Raw genomic sequence first — 18,862 nt, 5'->3', positions numbered from 1 at the left:
TTTATAGTCAACTTTTACATGTGTTATAACATACCAATTTCCAATATATATATATATATATATACATATATATATATATATATATATACATATATATATATATATATATATATGAGAAAGGTGGAAAGGGTGAGTAACAGATCTGGATCTTGATTCTTGAATTTTATTCCTGTCCTGTTTCAAGAATTGTATCCAGACCCGTGGCTTTCCATCCACCTTTCTCAATCTGTCACAATGTCTCAATATATATATATACATATATATATATAGATATATATCAGGAAACACTTGTAAGTTGCTAATGAATACAAGAGTGGCATTTCATTGTATGGATGAGGATATGAGGGGGTGGGGGGAATGAAAGTCTGAGTTGTCCCAAAGTGGAATATGCAACAGTGGTGTGATCACCACACACACACAATGAATATAAAGGATTGCAAAGGAGGAGCATGCCGACAGGAGACCTTTTGGTCCATAACTAGGTTGTATGCAAAAAAAAAAGAATTATATTGATAAACATAAACAATAATATAAATAATAATCAATAAAATAAATAATTAATACGTAAAGTTAAATAATAAAAAAACAGGTAAGTAGTAAATAATAATAAATGGACAGCTAAATGATAATCATAATAAACATAGAAATAACAACAAACAAATAATATGAGGTTACACATGAAAAAATTGGAGAGTTGACAGGACCTGTATACTCCAATTCGGTACGCAGCCACATACACACACACATATTAAAAAATAAATAGATAGAAGGGACAGCAACCAAGATGGTTCTAAACCTGAATGATAATCCATATGGGGAAAGACTGAAAATATTAGGACTTCTCACATCTAAGAAATAAATAGAGAAGTGATGAAAAAAAAAAAAGTGAGGATTACTTGATGGTATAATGAGACTAACAACATGTTATGGTGCGGTAGTATAAAATTGAAAAAAAGAAAAAGAAAATAGGAAAAAAAAATTGCTTAAAAGATGTTAGGTTGTACAGCTTTCCAAACAGATACACAAACTTGTGGAAAAAGATTGATGAATATATAATCCAGGCCAACAACATAAACAAATGTAAGGCAAAGTTTGACAAGAGACAGAGATGGGAACCTATGAACACAGTTACAACCTCAGATACAGTGAGTCCTCATTATACAGTACATATATGTTCCTGAAAACCTTACCACAAATTGAAATTACCGTAAACCGAACCCAGGAAGAGACTAATTGTTGTGGTGGCCGCACAGCGCGGTGGCACTACGGTACAGTGTAAACAAAACACGAGTGGACGCCGTACCTGTGAATTTTTCTTACCGTAAATAGAATCGAGGGTAGTAATTACCAAATACCGTAACTGTGAATTTACCGGATAAAGAATTACTGTATATGGAGGACTCACTGTACTATAACTAGGTTCCACACCACACCAAGAAGACGTCTCTCCTCCATATATACCTTTCTAGAAACTTTGGATCCAACATAACATGGAGAATGGCTCCAACCCTATTACAAGATTATGTGCCCATTATTATCCCCACAAACTTTACATAATAATTTGAGAATAAGAGAGAGGACCTGATATGTGTACCAAAACCCATAAATCACCTACATATGGAGAATAGTTTTGCATCTACACAAAGAGCAAATGTACAGCACACAACTCCGAGCATCTACCAAATAAAACCCACAACATCCACCATGCTACACACGAGACCACACACTAATATAGTGCAACAGATCCCCATACACTGTTACAGTACAATACACAACACCATCTAAAAAAAAAAAAAAAAAAAAAAAAAAAAAATCTCAAATATAGAGCCCTAGCTAGCTGATAACCTGACAAGATTCTTGACCATCCCCCACCACCAGTTCATAAATATAAAACTAAGATTAAAGGAATAGGGGGTGACCTAAGCAGACGTAGCTATAGCCACTACACAACAAAGACATACCAATACAGGCTGGGCAAAACAACAGAGAATTTACATCCACTCTGCCAAATTGCCTCACAAATTCGTACCGTTAAGCATTGATAGCACATAGGCATGACCACAATATATCCAGGGTGTTGGACCTCTGGTGTCATAACCCACTGAGGTACCTAACATCATGTTTCTATAAATTTATATAATCATAACATATATTTCATATATATATATATATATAGCAATATTCTACATATATTAAAAAAATCACTATTCTAATATCATAGTATTACACAAAGTTAACATTTCACTTTCTTTGATTTTCATAGTATATCATACATGCATTATTACTCTGACTAAAAGCATCACAGATACTTAGACCATCACCCTTATTAGCTACCCCACTTCATTACAAGTAGTTTCACCAGTTCATTTGCTTCATCACAACTACTCTAGCCCCATTCTTCATCCAAATCATGCTCCTCAATTTTAACCTCAGCTACCATACCTGAAATAGATGAATTTTGGTTTGTTTCTGACTCACTACCTTTCCCTGTTGTCACCACACTGTGTTCATCATACAAATGAGTTTGAGTTTGTTGTACTACCTCTGAAGTGGTGGAATGCACAGCACAATGTTTCACAAGTTGATTGGCTCGGCTGAACCTGGCACAACATGTCGGACAACTATACGGCTTTTCTCCTGTGTGAGTCCGGATGTGGCTCTTGAGATGGCTGGCCTGGGCAAAGGCCACGCGGCAAATGGCGCACTTGTGCGGCTTTTCACCCGTGTGCGTACGAATGTGCTGCTTGAGATTGCCCGCCTGCGCAAAGGCCGCATTGCAAAACGTGCATTTGTGCGGCTTTTCGCCCGTGTGCGTGCGAATATGCTGCTTGAGTTTACAGGCCTGCGTGAAGGCGGCCACGCACACATTACATTTGTACGGCTTCTCGCCTGTATGCGTACGAAAGTGCAGCTTGAGATGTCCCGTGTAGGAGAAGGCGGCGTCGCAAACCGTACATTTGTGCGGCTTTTCTCCCGTGTGGGTCATCATGTGTCGGTTGAGTGAGCCAGTGCAGGAGAAGGCCGAGTCACAGAGCATACACTTGAACGGCTTCTCGCCTGTATGAGTGCGCATGTGCTGCTTCAACGTTCCTGTTCTGGAGAACGCAGCATCACAAAGCGTACATTTGTGCGGCTTCTCTCCCGTGTGGGTCCGTATGTGGTAGCGAAGGGAGCCGGCTAACGAAAAAGCAGCGTCGCAGAATGTACATTTGTGTGGCTTAATTCCAGTGTGGGTGCCCATGTGGTCCTTTAAGGTGCCTATGTGGGAGAACTCAGCACTACAGAATGTACACTTGTGAGGGCGTTCTCCGGTGTGCGTTCTAATGTGGTTCCTGAGAGTGCCTACTCGGGAAAATGCCGCGTCACAAAAAGTACACTTGTGAATCTTTTCCCCGATGTGTGTTCTAATATGCACCTTTAATGACTCGCTAAGATAGAAAGCGGCTTTACAGTGCGAGCACTTATGTGGCCGCTCCTTCGAGTGTTTACGACTGTGAAGCTCCAAGTTCCTCAGGCGCGAATACTCGGCACTGCAGCGAGTACATTTGTAGGATTTTTCTCGAACGTGCACACTCCGGTGACATCTCAGGTGGACAGCATCACAGTGCTGGCACTCGTAAGATGCTCCAGACAGTGTAGTTCTTTCTGCATCAGACTTACTCCTCTCTTCTACTTCTTCCTTCTTAGGAATCTTGAATTTGTCTGATGACATTATCACGACCTTTGCCCTCAAACTGAAATAACATAAGGAGGAAAATATTATGTCATTATCGTTCAAGCCTGCTTTGTTCATCTTGCTTATGTTTTAAACTGTGGTCAATAAAATATTGCACACAATGAAGTTTAATAAACATATACCTTCAAATACTAATTTCATGTTCAGGATATTCAAAAGGAGGAAACAAATAACTAGGAGTTGCGATCACAATATCATGTGGCATTTTAATTTGCCATAGCCTAAACAAATAATTCTGTTTAGAGTATGGCAATTCAGCTAGATACTGAAGAGATAATAGAGATTATGGCCAACCCTCCAGAGAAGGAAGGAAATAGAAAATAGTTGGAGACAAAGAAAACTTCATTGGTAAAAAGCACACAACAAAGAGATGTCATATGTCGACAAGAAATTGAATTTTTGCATCAAAGACTGAACTGTACTTAACACATAACTAGCATCCTTCCCTTTGGGAGCAATACTATGCCAAAAGGCCATAGAAGAAATAAAGGGGAGATTTAAGAAGGGAGATTAGTCACCAATCATAAAAAAAATACTGTATGACTGATCTACAAGGATGTCACATAAGTCCTATGCTGGTTACATAAAACTCATGCAATCAATCCCCATACATGGGGATGAAATGACTCAATCAGAAATAGGACTAAGGCAAATTATGTCAGAAAAGTTTATCACACTGACAGAAAGTCTGTTGGAGGAGGGAAATGGAAACGAATAGATGAGGAAACACAAAATAAATATCATGTGCTTAAAAAAAATTGATACAGAGGGAAAATATGTTAAGGTGCTGAGAATGGAGAAGAGAGTTGAAGTTATAAGGAGAAAGAAGTGAGGGATGTATTTCAGGAGTATAAGCTACTGAAATGATAGGATTTTTGTCCACAGGGAGATAAACAAGAAACTATTCTTTTATCCATGAGAAAAGAATCTGGGCCAAAAGGGTTGAAGGGCATTAGGATTAAAGAACTGGATGAAATTCTTGGGAAGAGAAAGTGAAGAAAAGAGGCTGATGGATGGGAGGTGGGTTGGAGAAATACAAAAAAAAAAAAAAAAAAAAAAAAAAAAAAATTCAGTAACATGCATGTTCATATTAAGTAGAACAAGGTCTGAAGATTAGAAGATTAGAAAATAAAGTAAAAACCAATGAAGTTAAATGCATAACAAATATTGAATATACTTTAAACTAAGAACTTGTGCTAGTTGGAGAGACAGGCTGGTATGCATTGGCAAGTGTACTGGCAATCATACACTAAATGAAACAGGTTAAATTTGATTCATTCCCTCTCCCCGTACCAGAAATCTACTTCTTGAAAGTTTGAGAGCTCACAAAAAAATTAATTATTCACTCCTTTGCCATCATTTTAGATAGAATTTGCCTTAGAGAGATTCTCCTGCCAAGCTTCACCTCTATATATATATATATATATAAATTCTGATATAGCCAGTGTAAGATTGTCATGTAAAGATTTATCTATACAGCAGGATTTCTTCCCCTTACTAGTGAGGTGGCCAAGTCAAATTCATGAACCTACTCCCACCCATTACACTCCTATCCACCACCCTGGGAGTGTAAAGAACAGAAGGGTTAAATGCAACGGCAGTTACAAAAAGAAGAAAAATAATCTTACAAAATGATTGTGATGAATTCAATATATTTAATTTTGATTAAATACAATCTAATTCTGCTGAGGAGAGGTCACCATAGTCAACCTGTTCCTCCATGTCTCTTGTGACCAATGGCTTCAAGGTAACGAACAGTGGCCACGTAATTGTCCCACAAGTCACTTGGGGAGTATTGCGTTATTCTCTGAGTAGCATAAAAGTGGGGCAGTGTAGGATGAGGAGCTCTTTGCCTTCTGTATGGTAATTGGATATGGGACAATTTGAGTCTTTGGCCAGCCATATTCTGTGTTGGTATTATTTCAGTTCTGGGCGGTGGCCTGAATGTTGTCATGCCAGTAAGGTTTTTTGCTTGTCTCAGCTGGATTGATGGTTGGGGGATTCAAGTACAGTATGGATTAAGGGAATCAATTTAGAAGAGCTGATTTTGTGATTTAAGTGTGTATGTTTTTGTATGAATATGGTATGAGGTACAAATGGCTGATTGTTGTACGAATATGATTAGTACATGACTTACTGTATTTACCTAATTGTATGTACAGGAATGAAGTAACGCTCACTAGGTTCCATCTCCTAGTTTCCAATTCATCATACCTAGCCTCAAATTGTATTTACCTAGTTGTATTTTACAGGAAGGGGAACTATGCTTGTGGGGTCCCGTCTTCATATCTCATTTTATCTAAACTGTTTTTAAATTCATGTATTGTTTTGGCACACACCACTTTCTCATCTAACTTGTTCCAAATGTCTATTACTCTGTGAGGAAAGCTGTTCTTTTTCAGATCTCTTCTATAGCTGTCTTTCTTGATTTTCTTTCTGTGTCCTCTTGTATTTCTATCATCCCATTTTATCAGATCCTCAGTTGGTTGTGCTTGTGATATGGTGAAAGGGTTGGGTGGGGTTTAGGATTCTTGTGTAGAACTGTTCCTATCATTTTCATGTATTAGTCTAAGGCAGTGATTCTCATTTTTTTTTTTAATGTCTCCTGAACATTTTAGGCAGTGGCATGTATCTCTAACCAATAACATGGAATACAATATTAAATGCACAGTCTGATATTTGAATTCATCCTAGAATGTATGTTACAGTCATGAATGTGTGGATTTACATTCCATATTCTGGAAGTATATGTATAAATCAGTTTGATCAAATGTTTACTGTTCTTTTCCACAACATACCATAGATTCTCCTCCACCTGGTTGAAAACCACTGAGCTACAAGAAGGATTTTGGTTTCTTAGCATTGATGTTCGATTGGCACTATTTTAGAAGTTAGTTATTAATCTTAAATATTTCTATTATTTGTAGAATGTCTGTTTTCATTATCTGTAGGGTATCATACCATAGACCCATGGTCACGTGATTAGTGCTGCCTCCTAACAAAACCTGTGCTTGCTACTGTTCTCAAAATTTTTAATTTCTTTTTACAGTCAAGTCTGATATGTAAGGTGAATGACATGTTTCAAAGGCGACACTTTTACTAAGTAGAATGCTTCCTGAAACATAAGACATGGTGTGATATGTCAGCTAGATAGCTAGCAGACTTAGTTATTTGTGACAAAAGCCTAAAGTGTTCAAAGATGTTTGTCAATAAAAGATTTGAAAACAGATCACTTCAAGTAAACCTGAAGACATTCAACCATTTCTCGCCAAGGATAGAAGTACATACAAAAAGGCTAAAGTCTATCTCCGTGGAAAATTACCTCGGAAAACCCAGCTGCTACAGAGGCGGTCAGGCACGGATCCCAAAGCACAAGGCATTCTTGTCACATGTTTACATCTCCAAGCCCTGCCATCTGAAATGAAAACAAAATTATCTCCCTCAGATGCAGATTGGTACAGTCTGGAGGCATCAAATCTCCAGCTTGACTAATCCTTCCCTTCAGCAGAAGACAGAATGGGTAAATGGTGAGCAGTTACAATGAAGAAATATCTAACAATGAAACATATCACTTTGCTGTCACTATTTTTGCTGGCTCTAGGAAAGCAATCCCTCAACATAATGAACATAAGCGATAAAACTACAGACTAAACATTGATACATTCAATGCTATTCAAATCAATTTGTTGTTTTTTTGTTGCAACTGAATCTTCAATACAAAGACACCACAGAATAGATCAATTTACCTCAACTACTGACCAACGGGTGGCGTATATAAGAACACTGGACAATACAAGAGAAAGCAAGCAGGAAAGTATAATTTCTAAAAAGAGACTGAATGCCAGCTGCACCCTCAGATGGAGATTAAGGTGTTCACAGATTTTGAAGATGACTAGTACGGAGATCATTCTCTCCGATGTTCATTTTAAGGGACGTGTACTTTTAGGTCCCTGCTGTCGATCCCTCACTCTTGAAAATGTTTCACTTCATTGAAGACTTCTCAAGCCCATTTCCATTATTTTGCATTTTTTGGTGTTGAAGTTCACTTTCTACATTTGTCTCCAGTCATACATTCTGCCTAGATCTTTTCCCGACAATTTATTTTATTTATTTATTTATCTATCTATTATTATTTTTTTTTAGTGGCTCTCTCTAGTGTATATTTGGAGTTATCATTTTTCCTGTAGACCCTTGGAATATGCTTTTTTCTTTTATTTTTTTGCTCGCTTTCTAAAGAGTTACGGCTATTTCCTCTATGTATATGTATTATCTAAAGTCATGTATTTTGTCTAGCTTTTTCTCACCTTCTTTTTTTGAAAAGTGGATATCTTTAGTGTATATTTGGTGTTATCATTTTTCTTGTAGTCTCTGGGAATATTATTTTTTTGCTTGCTTTCTGAAGAGTTACCGCTATTTCCACTATATGTATACATGTAGGATCAGTACACAAAAAATAATAGAGACTGATACATTGTACACCAAAAAGAAACTAGTTACTGTACAACATGTTGGTTAAACATATATAATATCTAAACAGAAATGTAGTAGCACATTTGTAAATGACACACAGGAAACCCACAGCCAGAGAAAATAAACTTTCCTGAAGAGGGCTACAGTTGATAGCCGAAATATAGAATTCTTCTTTATTTGAAGTTTATTTTCTCCGACTGTGGGTTTCCTGTGTGTCATATATAATATGTTTACCTGTTAAGAGAATACTTTTTAGTTCATGCATAGACCACAAATACCATTATACCTGAATCAAGCTTGTCACCTAAATGTAATTTTGAATTTGCATTCGCACAAATACGGTGGGACACTATGAGCATAGCTCTCCTTCCCATAAGATACAACTCAGTAAATACATTAATGTGGGATTATCTTAAAAGTTTACCATGAATTATTATGCAAGGAAATGTTTACCACAACTTTAAATGTAAATTTATTTTGTGTAAATTCCTCCTAAAGCACCTAATATTGCAATGAAGATTGTACTGAAAATTGGTTTCGCACAACATAATCAAAGAATAAAACTAAACGCACATACCCTTCTCACAAAATTTCAATTTTACGCCCAGTTACTTCCATTCAATTAGACCTAGATAATTTTCAATTCATATAATAAAAATGGGTGGGAATATTCACTGGATTTCCATGTTAAAATTAACTTCCAGGTCTAATTTTGAATTTTAATGTGCGTGTGTGTTGGAAGTGGTGTTGAGGGGAGGCTTAGGTAAATAGCAGTATCACACTAAAGCTCTGAATTAGGGGCAAGAGCTCCTAATGACATTCAACAAGACCTTTACATATCTAAAGCAGTTATATATGTGATATTGCAATTTGCTGGCTGCAAATTTTATTACCTATAATTTCAGCCCTCAACTTTATGTATTCTATAAGTCGTATAGAGGATTACATTCCAATCCAGGTATATTTCAAACAGGGTTAGGTTATCATCATCCTAATCACGCAAGGTAAACAAAGGGAAAGGTATTTGTGCTGCATCTAGTACAAACATCCGTGACAATATAATCGTAAATGTATAAAATCATACCAAAAGAACCTCAGAATGACAACCTCTGAGCACAAACTAATATAAGACTATTTGTATGATCCGCTGAGGGGGAGGGACAGGGGATACGTCAATTGTTGACGTTTATTGACATCTACAAATCGTTACTCATAGTTTAATCTTATTACAACTGGACATAAAGTCAGGTAGCTTGTTATAAATATCAACTAGTTTTCTGTCATCAGTATGCTAAGTTCGATTAGTATTCTCCGATGCAGAGGAATAATCTTACCCATACATGGACAATAGTCATCCAATGCCTATATAGTCAACATGGCGCCCAATGTTTCTATTTGGATCGTTGGGAAAATCGAGGCGCGAAATCTGATTTTTTTTTAAATAATTCGAGGATTTGTCGAGAATCTTTCCTCTCACGTTAAAAATAAGACATTTCGTCTAAAAAGAATAACCCGAAGCAGCTGATGTGTTAAGTGTAATTCCAGTGATTGCATTTACATGAACATATTCTTCGGCTTCAGAAAATAATACATTCTGTGTTGTTTTCCCATCCCACATGCAAAACAGTCCACATTTTCATTATTGCTAGAATTCTCGTGTAACTTTGAACTATCAAACGGGAAGTAAGCATCTAAAATATATCGAAATGAACGGTGAAAAATAAAAGCATAGTCTGTATTGTATCTATATGAATTAATTAATTAATTCAATCTGGAGGTGATGTCAAATATTATTTCTAAACTGGAACAAATTAATTTTGAATTTGCAAAATGACAAAAGTATATCAGAGGCACAGTCATTGCGAGTGTTTTGCTAGCAGTTTATGGTATGCGATTAAACGACTCGTACAGTTCCAAGCGAATTTGTTCATAGATCAGTTGTTTTAAGTGCAAATCTAATGTCTTGTCCTCCAGTTCAATGGAATCGACTCGTAAATTCTCAACCCTTGGTATATCAAAACATGACTCAAAAATCTCAAACTAGTTTTCAAATGGATTTATTTTTATTCACGAATGAAGGCATATCCAGGTTCTGAGTACATTGTGGCAATTCAAATTTCTGACAAGCAGCAGTGAGTGGTATATTAGTGGATCGCATGTTGTGCCTATATGAACGTCGCTTTGAAACTTATTGTTTATTGCTATTCTAGATGGCCTCTAATTCTCCAAGGTAAACGAAAAAAAAAAAATCCCCTTCTTCCTGATACGATAATTTCAGTATTTGTTTAAATACGACCATGGTTTATTGCACAATACTGACGACTTCGACAATTCAAAGCTATACCTGGTTTGAACTTTGAATTGTGTATATTACTTGACGGACTAATAGTACAAGTTAATAAACAAATATTTGAATAAAGTCCATAAATAAATGAATATATAAGTACATAATCGTATATATAAATTAAAACAACTACACAAATTAGTATATTAATAAATAGATACATAAATAGGAGCACGTCGTTGAATTCACTCGTCGGAAAATTCCACTAGACGCAAGACAATCCTGAGAATCACGAATTCGATTACGTCATTCATCTACGAGAGCTACCCAGTTCAGTTTGAGGATAAGAGTGGAATTAGAAATAAACAAATAAACGGAACGAAAACAACAACAACAACAACGACATTATGAAGTACGGTTGTCATTTCTATTTACATAAAATATTTGGAAGCATAGAACCATGACCAAAGTAAATAAAATCAGCTTCATCAATTGAATTGTTTTATCAAATCGAAAAAAAAATCGATGGGTAATATCCTAGTTTTTACAAATTAATTTAACCATTCGAAATACACGCTGGTGCCGTGATACTTCCTGAGATATATAAAATAAAGCAACTACATAAATGAGTTTATTAATGAATTGAATTAATTTATTAAATTGAAAAAATGATAAATAAATAATTATAAATCGACGTGTTATGTCTCTTCTAGTCTTTACGAATTAATTTAAGCATTCGATATACACGCTGGTACCATGATACTTTCTATTCAACATTTCTTCCCCCAAGTCTTCCCGGGCAAGTCGCCTCAGGCACAACAACCTTCTTCGCCACACTCTCATCAACATTTTTCCAAGTTTATTTGTAGTCAAGTTTACAAAAAAAAAAAAAAAAAATCACCCAGTAAAATAACTCGAAGGATATTCAACACATTATTGAGGGTGAATTCTTAAATACGTAAGATTAATACTTTTGCACAATATCTTGAAACTATATCAAGTGAGAACATATACTTCAATTTATATTCAAAATCATCGCATTCATGCTACAGAGTACATCTGCTTAAAATCGTCATCTGCATTTACAAAAATCAGGTTAGCCTCCACCACCATTACCACCCAATTTTGATCCACTATAATTTATTTCAATAATCCAGACTTGTCAACGCTGCCTTATTATATGCAATAAGTCTATATGATAATTCTACGAGTTTTTGGTTTTCGAAAGAGAAAGAAGCAAATGTCGATAAATTAGTCACGAAAAAACAGGGCATTTGTATTTTGCTACAACGCGTCGACCCATTCGGTCAGGTCTAGATTCCATACTCGCTAGTAGATGATGTCACGTTTTTGTTTTGTTATCACTTCGGGAAATGTCGGGTATTTTCGGAAGTTTCCGAAGTCCGATGTGACGGAAGATATTCAGAGGCCCAAATAAAATGCAATATTAGACTTCAAGCTTCTTTTATGGAAGAAAATTAAAATATCAAAACTTTATAACATTTTTTCACGTGGAATGATGAATTATATAATATACAAATATATTACTATTACTGGGTGGACGTTTTTTATATTAAAAAGTTTGAACTGCTAGGGAAAGGCAAGAGACTTGATTTTTTTTATTTTATAAAAATGGTCTTATTTTTGTTTACAGCAAAATAATATTAAAATACATGTATGTGGAAAATCTCAATAGTAAAATACATGTATGTGGAAAATCACTTATTCTTATTTACAGCAGCCCAATTAAAATACATGTAGGCTACATGTAGGTGGAAAATCTTTACTGGTAAAAACACTGCCATCTTGCACAGGAACTAATGATGTAAACATCCTTGCATATGACCCCGTGACGTCACCTACTAGCGAGTATGGAATCTAGATCCTGACCTCACTCATTCAAGCTTTATTTTGCTCAGGCTCATTGATGATGTCGTGGATTTTCATACATTGCATGTGGTGTGTTTCTAGTGTAGCCTTTGTAAAATAAATATGTATCAGGTAAAAAAAAATGCGAATGATGCAGAGCGTTATAGCGAAGGCGTGCCATAAAAACAAAACAAAAAACATATATCTCTCTTGCCCGGGATACGTTGTGATTTCCCCGACCCTCGGGAAGGGTAATAATATATTGAAAACGCAACTTTGAGAAATGGACGTGTTATTTTTTTTATATTTCACGCCTTGTTAATATTTTTCCTTATGCATCAAGAAAATGTACGGTGCTCAGCTTAACGTATGGGTAAGTTGATATAAAAAGGGCAGTATTTGGGCAATTATTTATGTAAGGGTTCTCTGAGACATGGAAATTGTTTTAAAAGATCCGCATAAAGAGAAATGCTGTCATGGCCGTTCCATATGTTTATATTATTCAGATCACATGAATGTCAATACAGACCAACTGCGGCTGGTGATCTAAATTGGGCCAGATTCACTTCATGTACGAAGTAAAAACTATCGTCATATTCAGATAAAAATAAATGACATAATTAATGCGTTGTGTATTTTAATAATATTTGCAATACAATAACCACGCCACGTGAATTTAACTCGAAAATAATTTCGACACGGTCAAATCCAAGATTTGGCGCTAATCCATTACGACAAGAAGCGTCTCTGTTGTCAACGGATGTCGTCGTGACGCACTGTTTATCGAATGCAAGTCCACGATACTAGCATTATATATTACTAACATCCTGAATTTGACGAGTTTTCAGAGTAGGATGTGTAATTCGAGTATACCAAGAATTTCCACTTTTTATTTGGTTGTCAGATGAGCTCAATTTGTTTTTATTACAATGCGGGGCTATAACAAGTATACAGTAGATGTTCATACTACGCCAGAGGTACTTGGAAGTGGTCTAATATATCACACGAGGTTATATGTAACCCAAATTTATTACACACTAAAATAACAATATTTGGAACAACTTAAGATATGTATCTGTTTTTGTTTTGATGAGACTTCGTTAACGACTAAAAATCTTGTCGTCCTTTTTATCATTAATCTCATTTTGACTATTGACAAATATCTATTCTTGTATCAAGTATTCACATTTGTTTTTTGTATTTCAATCCGACACTAAACATTATTCCATACTTTCCCTGGACTATCTCATCGTATTTTTACCTTTCAGCAAAACGTTTCGTCTGTTTACAAAGAACTAAACACGCGCTTGCTGGCAAGAATAATATTTTCCTTGAAACTATTCTCCCATTCTCCGACCAGTAAACATAGTCACTATAGGAACTGGTGGCTTTACATATAGTTTATATTATAATCCTATGTCAAGTTTTTTTTAATTGTGTTTTGCAGTTTCTGAACATACTCGAACGCAGACGACTGTGTCTACGGAATGCTGTTGTGACGATACTTGGACGAAGCTGCGTGGTGGCCGGCGGTCAAGGGTCATGGCTTAAAGTGGATTTCCTTTCTAACTTCTCAGCCGCGGCCAGGGTTCGAACAAAAGCCAAAATACCCCCCATCCCCACGCAGTCACAAGGCTCTTTCAGTACGACGACGCGCGATCACCGTTATTTCATGTGTTGTTATTAAGATTACATGCATTCGTTTATGAACTAAACTATAACGTAAACTGCGTTGCGGGCAAGAAGGCATTCTGAGTCACCTGGTGAGCTATTAAAAAAAAATGCACAAAACAAAGGTGTATGACTGAAAATGTGCACAGAAATATTATTACAACAAATGTTCCTAACGCAATGTATCTGAACAATATGTATCACATAATGATGCACAAGGGCGCCTTATTATGACACAACTTATATTAAAAAAACAAAAACAAAAAACAATGTATGGTTGTGCAAATTTGCACAGAAATGTTATTACAGCAAATACTGTTAATGCAATATATCTGGGCAATATGTATTCACCTTGGTCTTTGGATCACGTGTTGGACTCGTGATCGACAGCTATTTCCCTCCCGGAAGAGAGCTCAGAGCTCGTATGACCGATCTATGGGTAATACTATGACCTTGCACACACACACACACCCAACTCCCCGCCCACGAGAGTCGGAGTAACGACCCGAAGCGCAGCGACACCGAAATGATTTCGGCCCTGGGCAGGATTCGAACCAGGTACTGCCGCACCTACGTACTGGCAGTCCAGCACTCTATCAACCGCGCCTGATGATACACATACTTTTTCCTTCGCCAATAAATTAAATGTTTGTGTTAGAATAGGGCAACAACTCGGAATATGAGGAATTATTGTGTGCACCTGTCTAAATGATAAAACTTTAAATCAAGACCAGTACATAATCCAATAGTATTGCCAATCCCTTTTATATTTGTTCTTTCACCAGGTAGAAATACGTCAGCCTTAGTAAAGTAGTAGTCAAGCAGATTGAAAGACTTAAAGCTACAAAATCCCCGGGTCCAGACGAATTTTTTTCCGAGAATGCTTAAGGAGTGTAAATTTGAAATCTGCCACCAGTTAACTGAAATATTTAATAAATCGGTAGACACTGGTTTTGTGCCTACTGCTTAGAGGCAGGCAAACGTTGTTCCTGTTTTTAAGAAGGGAGATAGATCGTCCATATGCAACTACAGGCCAATCAGTTTGACATCGGTTATAGGATAAAATGTTTGAATCAATAATAGTAAAAGATTCAGAGAACACATCGAAAGACATAATTTAATTCGTGATTCACAGCATGGTTTCTCCAAGGGTAAGTCATGTGTGACTAATCTTCTATCCTTTTACACTAAAGTATATAAGGCGTCAGATAACAATTATAATTACGATGTTATTTACCTTGACTTTAGCAAAGCGTTCGACAAGGTGCCACACCAGAGACTACTAAATAAAATCAAAGCCCATGGTATAGGAAGAAAAGTTTTAGAATGGATTAGAGCTTGGATTAGTAACAGAAAACAGCAGGTTACCATAAATGGAATAAAATCTATGAGGGGCAATGTTACTAGTGGGGTTCCCCAGGGCTCGGTTTTTGGGTACCTTGTTCATTATGTACATAAACGACTTTGACAATGGGATAAATAGTGATATCAGTAAGTTTAAGGACGACACCAAATTAGGTCAGGAGACGACGCAGAGATTCTACAGGATGATCTTAACAAATTGTTCACATGGTCGGTGAAATGGCAAATGAACTTCAATATCTCTAAATGTAGCGTGTTAAACGTAGGGCTACACAACTCCGAAAATAGATACAGTTTAGATAACACGCTTTTAGAGAAAACTGAGTGCGAGACTTGGGAGTTCTAATGAGTCCGGACCTTAAAACCAGGAAACAGTGCATTAGCACCAGGAATAAAGCTAACAGAGCATTAGGTTTCATTGCTAGGACGGTAACGAATAGAAGTGCAGAAGTAATTATCAAACTCTATCTAGCGATAGTTAAACCCATTCTTGACTATGCGGTACAATTTAGGTCTCCGTCCCACAGAATGGACATCAATTCACTAGAATCAGTACAGAGAATGACCAAAATGATAAATGGACTCAGAAATTTGCCTTACAAAGAAAAGCTTAGACACCTTAACTTACACTCTCTGGAAAGACGCAGAGTGCGGGGTGATCTAATAAAGGTGTTCAAGTGGATCAAAGGCTTCAACAAGGGTGATGCAAACAAGGTCATCATATTAAAACATGGTAGGACTCGCGGTAATGGATCTAAACTGGACTAATTTGGATTTAAGAAGGAAATAGGCAAGATTTGGTTTACTAATAGGGTGGTCGACAAATGGAATACTTAGTAACCATGTAGCAAGCGCTGAAACTATCAGTTGTTTTAAGAAACGATTAGACAACTTTATGGATGGGGATGACAGGTGGTGATGGATACAGAACTGCCTAGTGTAGGCCTTATGGTCTCTTGCAGTCTCCTTTATTCTTATGTTATGTTCTTATGTTCTTTCTTACACTTATTTCTATTCTATATACCAAGATCTTTCCCCCCTCCCATCTTAGCTCCTCATGGATGAGAGGTCATCCCTGAATCTCGCCCACTGCCCTGGGAGAGAAGCGATGTAGCAAGACAGAGTGCTTCTGACACTTATTTGATTAACTCTTTTTTGTGCAAGGTGGCACTTTCCTCTACTTAGGCTGCTGCCAGATAAATGCATCCACCTCCATACATTCATGCAATAACAAAAGTAATTACATTAAGAAGGGGAGGTTTAGTCACATGTATACTCTGTATGGGGTACTGACCGCATGTTGTATGCATATTTTAGAGGCTTTAATGATATCCCTACAGACCAAATAACTCAATTTCCTTTCATGATTAGACTAGCCTCCACTGAAAAGGGTACGGACTACTTTTAACTTCTATTCTCCTATTTTTTTCAACAAGAATTCACTGTGTTGGACAAGAAGAAATGAAGTGCAGTTTCAAAAGGAAAATAATAGAATCTTCCTTGATTAAACAATTTCCTATCTTTAATATCTCAAATGGACAATGGTCACCAGACTGTATTACTACCTGGGCAGTCAATAAATTATTACCATCTTTGGTGAAGGTGGGTGATTTGCCACACAAAGCATTAGACGCCACTTGAGCCCTGCCCACATTCCTTCTCTTTCTCTGTATATTAGACTTGTATTTTTCTCCACTACTCTGTATTCCACTGAAAAGTATCATAGTCCGTGATTGAAATATATGGATATTGTCTATTTCATTTCTTCTTATCCAACACAGTGGGTTCTTGTTGAAAATTCTATTCTACTGTTCTGCGTCCCTCTTCTCCTTTATCTCCTCAATAACTCAACTTCTTTGATGTGATGTTGTATGTATATTTTAGAGGCTTTAATGATATCCCTACAGACCAAATAACTCAATTTCCTTTCATGATTAGAGACTAGCCTCCACTGAAAAGGGTACTGACCACTTTTAACTTCTATCCTTCTGTTCTGCCTCCTTCCTTTACCTCTTCAACAACTCAACTTCTTTGATGTGATGGTGTCCCCAAGGACACTGGTTATTCACAGTAAAATACTAAATACTATATGTGAGTTTATCCCCTATTTTGGTGTTTGTGGGAAGACAAGGGGAAAGGAACCACAGAACTCTGTAAGATCCTTTATTAGACGAGTAACACACCGCTCAATTAATTTCAACTTGGCTCTTCCTCAAGAGTTACTAGTAAAGGATCTTGGAGTCCCTCATGTTTCCATTTTTGTACGTACAAGGTTTCTTTACTGTTTTTAATATTCTACTGTTTTCATTATCCTTACCTATATCTATTATTTACAGTTTTTATTGGATATTTTTGTAGTAAGACATGCGAGAAGTGTTTGGCAAAGGATAAAACGTTTCATTCTCTCATGATTTTGCAGAAGGAAGACAGATGTGAGAGAAAGACTTGATGAAATATGTTGTAGGTATATGGGATTCTCAGTCTGTTAAAGGTAGTCAAGTATTTTTACACAAGTGGTGGATTTTATGTAAAGTCAGGAATCGAGAGAGTGACTGTTTGAGCTGAAAGTGAGGCTGTCCCATGATTTTGGAAAGTCACCATGGTTCAGCATTATATGGATTGTGTGATACATGAAGTACATAGAGGGGTTCTAGGCAGAGGTTTGGAGTTGGTGTGTGATTATAGTGGGAAGTGGGAAGTGAGCAAATTGTTTGCAGATGACTGTGCACTTGTCACAGAGTCAGAGAACAGACTGGTGATAAACTTAAGATATACAAGGGGTGATAGTGTTGGTGGGTTGGTGGTTAATTGAAAGGGCAAAAATCTGGAGGAAGTGGAGGAGCTTTAGATATTTGGAGTCACATGTAACAGGGAATGAAGGTGAACTATAGAGTAAGGAAAATGAGGAAATGTCTAGGGGGATGAACACAAGGAGAAGACTATGAGAGAATGATCATGCCTACAGCACTGTATAGAGCAGACTTGGAATTTGAAAATGCAGAAAGGAAGAACATAAACATGTTTTAAGATTATGTGTTTAAGAAGTATGGTGGTGGTTATGAGGGTAGAGAAATTGGAGCTGAAAGTATGGGCAGAAAGAGCTGGTAGATTGGGCTGATCAAAGAAAGTTGGAATGATTTAGGCATATGGAAAGAATGAGTGAAGAAAGCCTAGCATGAAGGTGACAGTAGCCCATTATCAACGTGATGTTCAGCACATATTGATTGAATCTGCCCATTTCATTTTTTTTTTCAACTATATTTTGTATATAGCTGAAGTAAAATTGGTATGTCATTAACATGAGCTGCATGTATACTGTCAACAAAAATGAGACTAATAAACACTTGTTTTTCTCCATACGGGTTCCTATTTTTCATTAAGGGGCAAAATGTGTATATAATAAAAAAGCTTAGGGCTGAGATCTGGGTATGAGGGCATGGAGATGTATGAAACAGAAGAAAAGAGTCAAA

The 18,862-nt window shown here is 36.7% G+C and overlaps 1 protein-coding gene across 2 annotated transcripts in view; it reads right to left on the bottom strand.

Annotated features, from left to right (window-relative positions):
- Nucleotides 1-248: 248 nt before the first annotated feature.
- Nucleotides 249-18,862, bottom strand: part of LOC143031210 (uncharacterized) — a 30,285-nt gene continuing 11,671 nt past the window's right edge. Inside the window, exons 1-3 of one of the 2 annotated variants that reach the window (XM_076194773.1) lie at nucleotides 9,541-9,638; nucleotides 7,059-7,151; nucleotides 249-3,734 (exon numbers count right to left, since the gene is read on the bottom strand). In XM_076194773.1, the coding sequence (XP_076050888.1) occupies nucleotides 2,387-3,712 (1,326 nt within the window). In that variant the 5' untranslated portion in view covers nucleotides 3,713-3,734; nucleotides 7,059-7,151; nucleotides 9,541-9,638 and the 3' untranslated portion in view covers nucleotides 249-2,386. Of the gene's footprint in view, nucleotides 3,735-7,058; nucleotides 7,152-9,540; nucleotides 9,639-18,862 lie in introns of those variants that run through there. The other variant, XM_076194774.1, reaches the window with a different exon arrangement.

Source organism: Oratosquilla oratoria, chromosome 12 (genome assembly GCF_046742065.1).
Source record: "Oratosquilla oratoria isolate Oo_2021 chromosome 12, ASM4674206v1, whole genome shotgun sequence".
Lineage (NCBI taxonomy): Eukaryota > Metazoa > Arthropoda > Malacostraca > Stomatopoda > Squillidae > Oratosquilla > Oratosquilla oratoria.
The sequence above is the reverse complement of the archived record's forward strand: the minus strand, read 5'-3'. Positions and strand labels throughout refer to the sequence as shown.